The 10,045-nt window shown below is 30.0% G+C and overlaps 1 protein-coding gene across 1 annotated transcript; it reads right to left on the bottom strand.

Moving 5' to 3' along the window:
- Positions 1-4,469: 4,469 nt before the first annotated feature.
- On the bottom strand, positions 4,470-6,589 carry LOC114194061 (CBL-interacting serine/threonine-protein kinase 11-like). The gene has a single exon (XM_028084104.1). The coding sequence runs from the start codon at positions 6,277-6,279 to the stop codon at positions 4,978-4,980; it is 1,302 nt and encodes a 433-aa protein (XP_027939905.1). The 5' UTR covers positions 6,280-6,589; the 3' UTR covers positions 4,470-4,977.
- Between the last annotated feature and the right edge of the window lie 3,456 nt (positions 6,590-10,045).

Consider the following 10,045-nt stretch of genomic DNA (forward strand, 5'->3'; position numbering starts at 1 on the left):
CTTGAATTTTTTTTAAAGTAGGTCAAGTCGTCGGGGTAGAAGATGAATTACAGGTGAAGTCATCATCCATTCAGCCAATTTCTGTTTTTTTTTTCAAACAAGCAAAGTTGTCCCTATACAGGACAATTTCTATGTACGTGAACTCATGTCTATGAATATGAATTGTGCAGTGCATATTGCAGCAGTGCGTGCCTGTATCAACAATTTTGGACAAAGCAAAGTCGGTATTAAAACATACGTTTTTCGATATGAAGTCGTCACCACTGCAGCTAGTTTCCATTAAATGGTATGTTGAATTCGTTGTGCTCCATGCCGGTTTTCAATGAGAAGTTGTCACCATTGCAGCCGATTTTACTTTCCTATGCGAAAAAACAGAAACTAGCTGAGTGGAGGACAACTTCCTTTGTAATATCGTCTTCCATCCTGACGACTTAATCCCTTTTGACAAAAAAAAAATTAAACAGACCATTTTTACAAATTTGACTTCAAATAGACTCTCAAATACAAAAAAACTTGTTACTTCCTATCACTATCCATAAATATTTAGCTCATATTTAATGTAAAATCAAACATAAATTAAATAAAATACTCTATTACAATATATTAATAATAACAAACTTTACTTTAAAACTAAGCTTTATAAAATTAAATTAAATTTAAAGTTAAATATATTTTTCGTTTGTTAAATTATTTTCAAGTTATTTCAAAACAACTAACTATATACTTATTTTATGTTCACTTTATTTTTACAATAAACTAGAGTACAATCTATTGAAAAAAAATGTTATTTTTTTTATAAAATTGCACAAACTACAATATAATGTACACGTATAATTTGTTGAAAAATATCTTACATTATTTTCATTAATTTGTCAAAACAAAACACTATATATTTAATTTAAAGATGAAAAAATAAATAAAAGATATATTTAACTCTTAATTTTTTTTAAATATCATAATTACATAAAAGACGTCATCATGGTCACAATTATTATATATATTCTATAAGATACACTATAAATACTATTGCATGATTCTCTGTTGTGGGTCCGCCGGAATATTGTGTTTGGCAATTATTTTTAGCAAATTTTGTCAGTAATCATTAATCGCAATTATAGTGTGATTAACACACTAATTTACACTTATCATGCATGACATGTCCCGCACCAAAGGTAGTGACACATACATAACAATAATAATACATGTTTTTTTTCATCACAGACAACCATGTTAGGTATACCACATTATTGTATTCAGATATCCTTCTATTTATTATTTTGAGGTAGATATGTAATATCACTGAGGATAATCTTATATATACTTTTCAAATATGATACTTTTGAAGACTTTATTTTATGATAAATATTTTACCTTAAGTCATTCTCACTTTCAAACTATATATCCTATATATGAAATCCAAAGTTAAAATTTCCAACAAGAAAACTAATATTTGGTGTCAAGAGTTTATGATTGAAAAATGGATTCCAACAGCAACCATATTTTGTCTGGGCAGCCAACGAAAAGCGACAAAGAACTTAACGTAGCATGCATTAATGGAGGAACAATCCAAAAAAAAATAGTATTTTAAATGTTTTTTTTTTGTTCAGATCGAGAGAGTAACATGGTTCAATTAATTGAATGGTTCAGTTCTACGCGAACTTTCTCACATGCTGCTATGCTTCAAATTTGGATGGTTGTTAAGCTCTGTCGCGTGTACCATACCTCGTTGCCTCCTTTTTTTCTTTTCATACCTTAATTATGAATATAATGAATGAAAATAAATTTAGGATAAATAATGTTAAAAATTACGTTAAAAAGTTGTGTGTTGATTCTTCTAAATCACCTAATAATTTTTGAACTTGAAGAAGTTTGAAAAGTTAGGGTACTATTTCAATTTGGACCACTTGTTGAAGTAGCAGAGAATGCAGGGTGGTACTGCAGCGTGTCCATTTGCTATTAATTAAAGGCCACAATATAAGACCAAGTGAATGTGACTGAACATGATCGTGGAGTTCAGGAATCGTACTTATGATTCTGAATTATATTACTATAATCATTATACTTTGTTGGTGTAATTTGTGGACAAAAGCACCCAAGCAATACATATCACCACTTTAGATAATTGATATTTTCTTCCTAGACAAGTATGAGGCATGTTAAGATGCACCATTTTAGGCTATTATATTATTATTATTATTATTATTATTATTATTATTATTTAGTTAAAGTAGAACATGTAAGTACGACTTTGTTATTTTAATCTTTTTATTTGTGGTGAAATTTTGAATCTATTTTTTTTTTTTTGTAATTCAGGGTAATTGAAGTTATTTTTCTTCTTATAAAAATTCAAAGTGAAAAAAAGAGAGAGTTAGAATAAGTTTTGGACAATTTTGAAATAATTGTATATTGATAGAGGGTGAAATATTGTATTGTATATAGATAATTAATACAAGTGTAATTTTTATTTTGACAAAATAAATAATTTCTTTTACTTATTTATAATTAGCATATCTATATCGATATGAATGTGAGTGGAGTCGTTAGTCTTCCCAAATGATGTTTTCCCACATTAATAATGGAATTTAAATTAATATATGGTGACAATAATGTCAATTTTGAAATAAACTTAAAAAATTTCTTAAATGTTTTCCCACATTAATAAATGTGTTGATTTGTAAATGGTAAAAAGAATATTAAAAAAATAATGAGAGTAAAGAAATGGGAGAGTTTAAAGTTCAACACAATCACATCTTTGCTTATTTATTTTGATTGTGTAGGTTATTGTTCATCAAATAATTTAGGGATTTGCTAGTTTTTAGAAATTAGACTTACCTTTTTGTTAAACGTATCTTTGAATATAATACTATATGCATATACTTAAGGTAAATGTCTCTTTGAGAGTACTTATGTCTAACATTTAAGGCATACTACAAGTTTTGTTTATTTCAAATGTGGCTTTGACAATGATACATCGCTCAGATTAGTGTTTCCTTTAAAACAAAGTTCATGCAATTAGTGAAATTGATGTCCATATTTATTGTCTCTACCATATGTTTAGGTCTATTTATTTCAATGGAATTTTGATCTAACCAAGAAACAATTTGTTCAAATCTAATTTCATTATAAAAGAAAGGGAAAAAAGTGATTTTGATCTCTAAATTTTAACTTAATTTAAAAATGGTACTTGGTTGAAACTTGATCACTGTTTGATCTATGCATTTTCAAAATTATTGTTTTTTGTCCATACTTTTTTAACCGCATCAAATTTATTCTACATGTTATGTTATTTAATTTTTTATAAAATAAAATAAAAAAAATAAAATACTAGTATCATCGACCTAACCACGCTTTTAACAATTAATTAAAAGAATTAAAAAAAACTTAAATATTAGTGTTAGTCTAGTCACACTTTCTTTTAATTCAATTTATAATATATAATAATATATTAATAATTATTATAAATATCATATTGTTATGCTCTTAATAAATGTTGAACATGATTTTCGTGTGCATAGTGTTGTTATATCTCTTGTACGTTTTCCGTAGAATTTCATCTAATTAGTTGAATTTTGTGAGAATTGATTTTTAACTTATATAAATCTCATAAAAACATGAGAGAAAATATACAATCCAACTTTATTTATGAATTGTTACCAATTCCAATAGACTACATAAACATATCCGATAAAAAAGGTGAATGAAGAAGAGGAACCAACACTGATCATAGATTTGCTACACCCGCACGACGGCCACCTATCCAACAAGATTTAACCACCTATTCATACGACAAATGGCACACATAATCAGTTACTACTTTTGTGGTCATTGAGAAGTGTCGTGAAAAAATGCTAAGAAGTTATCCATTTGTTGATGCCGGGAGGCAGGCACATGGACCATAGATAGCCATTGTCAAATCATTACAAAAATGCATTTTATTAGATCTGAAGCTGTAATTTAATCGAACACTTTATATGCAATTAAATAAGAGAAGGCACATACTAGAAGAAAACATGTCAGGAAGAAAATGGCCAATCCACCACATATTTAAATCTAACCGCAGAGATAAATATGTACTATAAGCTTAACTCAACAAATTCCAGAATTAAGCATCATACCAAGATTTGAAAGAAGTGAGAATCAAATTAGAAAACTTACGATGAGGACAATCTACGGAAAGTGCTGACACTTTCCACCAGAGAGAACACGACAAACAAGTTCACGAGGAATATGTTTTTGAAGAAAATTGTGGAAATCAAGTTATAACTTTATTTCTTCTTTTTCTTGCAAGTGCAGCAAAAACCTCAAGGATACTAGTTTTTTCTTCTACCAGTTGGGCCCTCCCTTCACCACCCCATGGGTATTATCTGTAATTTGTAAAGAGAGTGAAGTAACGCGGAAGAAATTAATTAGTTTATTAAATCTGTCATTTAAAAGCTCATGTTTTTTTCTTTAGAAATTACATCATTGCATTATGTATTAAAATGATTTTAATGTATCCCATTGATAAGACTGACTTTAAAAAGTTTTTTTTTTTTCAAGTAATGATTAGCAAGGTAGAAATTTATTGAAATGGGGTAAGAAGAAATCATGAAATTGTAAGCTATTTTCATAACATAAAAAAGTTCATGCAAATGTTCCTCTATTCCATTTGAATTTCCAAGCAGTTCAAGGGAATCCTGGGGAACTGATTGTAATAACCTGCAAATACAAGAATTAACTTATTAGAACAACAATTGTTGCTTTAATAAATTTCAACCAACCACTTTGAAATAATAAGGCTAAGCAAAATACTGTAATACTTTACATATAAGCATGATAAATGATAAAATAATATACATAGCGAATTTGCACGCTTAATCAACGATGTGTTCCACGTCTATTTGTGCCCTACTTCGTTTCAATTTTCAATTCTCCACTTCCAATTTGTTTTCAATTTTGTTTAAAATTTACTAATTGAGAAATAATAATGACGCTGAATCATGATTCACCGGCAACCGGCTGCGCACCGGTTTCCTCCCGATCCGACGTCGTACTGCTACTCGCTGCACAGAGATACGGCCTAAGCTTATTGCTCCACACATCCCTAAAAACTCCGCCATTCCCATCCCTCCTTCTCACCTCAACCACAACCAGTTCCGGTGATAACCGGTAAACCTCCACTAAAGCGGCGAAATTACCATTACACCCCTCCAACTCCACCCCACACTCCTTCCTTCTCCGCACGATAATACCCTCCACAGTAGCCGCCGCCGCAACTAACTTCTCCACCACCTTCTCCGGCGACTCCTTCAGTATAAACCTCTCTCCCTCTTCCACCTCCTTCAACGAATCAAACAAACCAGAGAGATTCAAGCCTGTGGAGAAAGAAATTATATCAAACGCGTTCAAATCTTTCACCCCATCCCCTTCACTCTTCCATTCCAAACCCAAATCGCCAAAAGTAACCTCCTTGTACCCCTTTTTGAACCACGCGTCCTTCAAAATCTCATCCACAGAGATCCTCGTCTCGGGATTCGTATCCAACAACCTCGCCAGAAACCTCCTTAACTCCGTCGAAAACCACCTCGGACACCGGTACTCCCCCTTGTAAATCTTCCTGTACATCACCATAAGATTCGGGTCATTGAACGGTAGATACCCGGCCACAAGAACAAAGAGAATAACCCCGGAAGACCAAACATCAACTTTGGCCCCATCGTAACCCTTCTTCGCCAAAATCTCCGGTGCCACGTAAGCAGGGGTCCCACATAGCGTGTGCAGCACCCCATCCACCGCCAGCTGCTCCTTCACCGCGCCGAGTCCGAAGTCGGAGACTTTGAGGTTTCCCTGCTCGTCCAGCAGTAGATTCTCCGGCTTCAAGTCGCGGTGGAAAACGCCGCGCGCGTGGCAGTACCCGACGGCGGAGATCAACTGCTGGAAGAACCGTCGCGCGAGATCTTCGCTGAATCGACTTTTCGCGATCCTCGAGAAGAGCTCGCCTCCTTTCGCAAATTCCAAGATGAAGTAGATTTTGGTCTTGGTCGCCAGCACTTCGTGGAGTTTCACGATGTTGGGGTGGTGAAGACGGCTCATGATGGTAATCTCGCGCTTCACGTTGGTGGTCATCCCCGTTGCGGCCAGTTTCTTCTTGCTTACCACTTTCACTGCCACGCTTTGCCCCTTGTCGATGTTACGCGCGTGGTACACCTTCGCGAACGCGCCGCATCCTAAGAGCCTTCCCACCTCGTATTTTCCGAACAAGACGGTGCTTTCCGCCGCCACCTGTTCAATTTCCGGCATTAGCACGATCGTTTCTGGTCTTGAGAAATTGGGGGATTAGTGTAGAGCGGTTCAAAGGGATCTAGAAATTTCGCGAAATTGTTGATTGAGGCTTTTGGGATTTATTTCCTTTTCCGCTGTTGTGGTTGGTGGAAGCGTAATTGGAAGGGATCGATTACGTTATAAGGAAACGAGGTTTTGCTGGCATTGGCTGTTTGAGAGGTTTCACGAAGAAACTGCTTTAGAACTTCGTTGGAAGATTACGTATATGAGTTGGTTTGGTGGTGATTAATGTCTCCACTTAAGACTGAATGGGTTCTCAGCAGGGGAAGAGGGGGTGGCTATTTATTTCTCATTATTTAATTACTAGTGTAAACACAGGCGCTATCGCGCCTGTGTGTATGCATCTTTTAAACTTAAATGTTATTAAGTTAATATATAAGCTAAAATTATAATATTAGTAGATGATAATATTGTAATGTTATTAAGTTAATATATAAACTAAAATTATATTTATTAAAAATAAAGTGAAGTATATCAGAACAGATGAAAAAATAACCATTGATAAATAAAGAAGAAGAAAAGAAGCATAGATAGCCGATTTTATAAAAAACTTGTAAAAGTAATGGTCAATTTTAAAAAATTTAATAAATTATTATATTTAAAGGGTAAACTTGGTATTTTGAAATGTGGACACAAAAAGGAGAATCCCCTTTATATATTGTTATAGATTTAATGTATTAAGAGAAACAAAAAATTATTTGCTGTAATTTTTGTAGTTTTGTAGCTTCGATATATCTTTTTTATCTTTTTCAAAGTCAATTAGATAATATAAATTATGAGCGATAATGTAAAATAACGTTAGAAAAATATAAATTGAAATATTTCAAAATTTAAAATACAAAAATAAAAAATGAGCTGTAGATATTGAAGGAAAAAGATTCCCCACCTTTAAATCTTCTTCACAATATTTGTATCTCTTGCATAAGATTTTTAATTAATTATCTGATACATCATCAGTTATATATCTCCACAAGATATTACTATTTATTCAAGAAATTTTAATTGAAAAAATAAATATTAAAACTAGTGAGGTAACGTCTCATATTAAAATTGGAAAAAATGAGTTGTGATAAATTATATTAAAACTATTTTCTCTCTTAACATTAAAAGAATAAATAAACAATTGAAATATGAGAATAAAAACAACCAATATGATAAATATTAGAAGTAGTTTCTAAAATAATAGATTTAATTAGTGTCTTAATAAGAATGGGAATCATTAAAAAATTACACATGTAAAGAAGAAGGGTTTAATGACACGCGTGAAGGGTGCGTGTGTGGGTTGGACTTAGGAGATCGCTAGGTGGATCCATTGCTTGAATGGGAACGTGATTCCCCTCTTCTTTCCAACAGTCGTAGGTTTTAATTGTGGCCATACACGTGGGCGGTGGTGATTGGGACGGCAGATTGACTTTGCAATAAGATATTGCCACGTCGGTGCCGGTTTTACCAAAATAGTTGATTTTTTCTCTTGTACAGTTGGGGCGCTTTGAAATTGAGCTTTAATATGTTGAGAATTTCTTGCAAAGATTAAAAAAGGAGTTTACCAGTGTTTTTGGACTCTTTCTTTGAAACGATAATATTTTTTAATCTTTGTTAAAAAAAATAATGTTCGATCTCTCAGAAAAGCATAATATATGTGGTTTTAGAAAATTAAAATAAAATTCTAAGAAATAAGAATGATTCTCAAGAACTGAGAATATACTTTAAAAAGTGAGATACTTTCAAAATACCATTACAATGCGCAATGGAATCTAATGAGTGTTCATGGTTTCTCCCAAAGGGATATTTTGACACACAAAATAAATTATGTGAAAACTTAATATATTAGTGTTTTGTTCATATTTATTTTATTTTTTCATTTAAAATTATAATGCATATTAAAACGAGTTGTAAACTATTATTTTTCTTCTCCTTTCAAGAGCAAAAATAGAAGAGAAAAGACAATTAAGAAGTAGAAAACAACGACTAACTATAAGTTTGTTTTTATAAATATATTATTAGTACAAAATATTTATCAATTTAATTAATGATTCTATCTGTACAAAGATCTAATTCCAACCACTTACATTGTCTACCGCAAAATTTAGTTTGTGAAGGAATCAAATGGTATACATGTCATTTCTTTATTTGTTACAACTTATGGTTGAATATCTCTCTTACCGATATATTTTACATAATTTGTTTATGAAAAATAAATAAATGATCATGAAAAAGTATAAAAATAGATATAGTTCAGACTTTTGAACATCATCGTTCTTGAGATTTTTTTTTACTAGGGAAGGTTAAATAAAATCGCTTTGAACTGAGATTCTGTCAAGGCACTATTTTATTTTTAAAAAACATTTTAGAAGAAGGAGCGAAAAAGTAATATTTAAATTATGTTTCACCTCAATTCTAAAATATTAAATAAAATCCAAAAACAAAATAATAATTAAATATAAAAAATAAATAAAATAAAAATATAATAATGTCAATTATCGATCTTTATGTTTAGCACTTATAGGTCAAACATAAATTTTTGTCTTTTATATATTTAATAGAAATAGATCTATATCTGACCTATAACATTTTTTTCAAATCTAACGTTTTCGGATTAGATGACATAAATATCGTTCCACATTTTTAATCGGTTATTTACATCTCAGATGTAAATTTAGTATCAAAGTTATTTTTATGTTAATATATATATATATATATATATATATATATATAATGGGATTTGTTTTTTTTCTATACTAGATATAAATAATCAAGAACACTGTAAAATAGTAGTACTGAGTCGTATATTATGATGTTAACTTCTAATGTACATTCACATCCCACTAAATTATAAAAAATTTGAAGAATAAATATTTTAATATATATCGTTGATAGATATAATATACTTGTTGTTAATCTATTCCTAATCATTATAAATATATTTTTAATACGTAATCAATATTATTATTATTATTATTATTATTATTATTATTATTATATTTTCAAATAATAAATACTTTTTAATCAAAATTCATATTTTAGTCTCTACATCCATTTGAATGGTTCCGTTTTTTAGTTCAAAATTATTAGAGTAAAATATAGTTAAATATTATAGATATTATATGTAATTAATTATTCAGTTTTTTTTTTATATAAATCACTTTATATATATATATATATATTCTGATTTAATAAATTACTTGTTCTATTTATTTTAATAAAATCTCATGTAAACTATTTTTACTTAACATTTTAAACTAGAAGTAAAATTTCTCGATTAATCTAAATACATAACTACTTTCATACACATATTTAAATTGTATAATCTTACTAAAATTTGTAGTACAATACAATGACTTTTTATCAATAATTAACTCGGATTGGTTATACAAAATGTAAAGTTATGTTTGGATGGGAAGATGGGATGAGAGAGTCGATTTGAATAGATTTGAGAAGGAATTAAAGAAAGTGAATATGAGATTTTTTGGATTAATGGAAATATGGATAATTTAAGTAGATTGAAGATAAAATTTTATGAAATTTTGTATATATTATGATAGATATAATTAATTAAAAATATTTTAAAAGATAATATTAAGTTATTACTATTTTATTTCGTATATAATTTTAAATATCAATAATTAAATTCATAAGGTGATTAAATTTTTGAAATTTATTTCGTATATCATAATAAAATTCATAAAAACTTTAATTATTTCCCTTGACGTAAATTTATTTCAAT

This window comes from Vigna unguiculata, chromosome 8 (assembly GCF_004118075.2).
Source record: "Vigna unguiculata cultivar IT97K-499-35 chromosome 8, ASM411807v1, whole genome shotgun sequence".
NCBI classification, from domain to species: domain Eukaryota; kingdom Viridiplantae; phylum Streptophyta; class Magnoliopsida; order Fabales; family Fabaceae; genus Vigna; species Vigna unguiculata.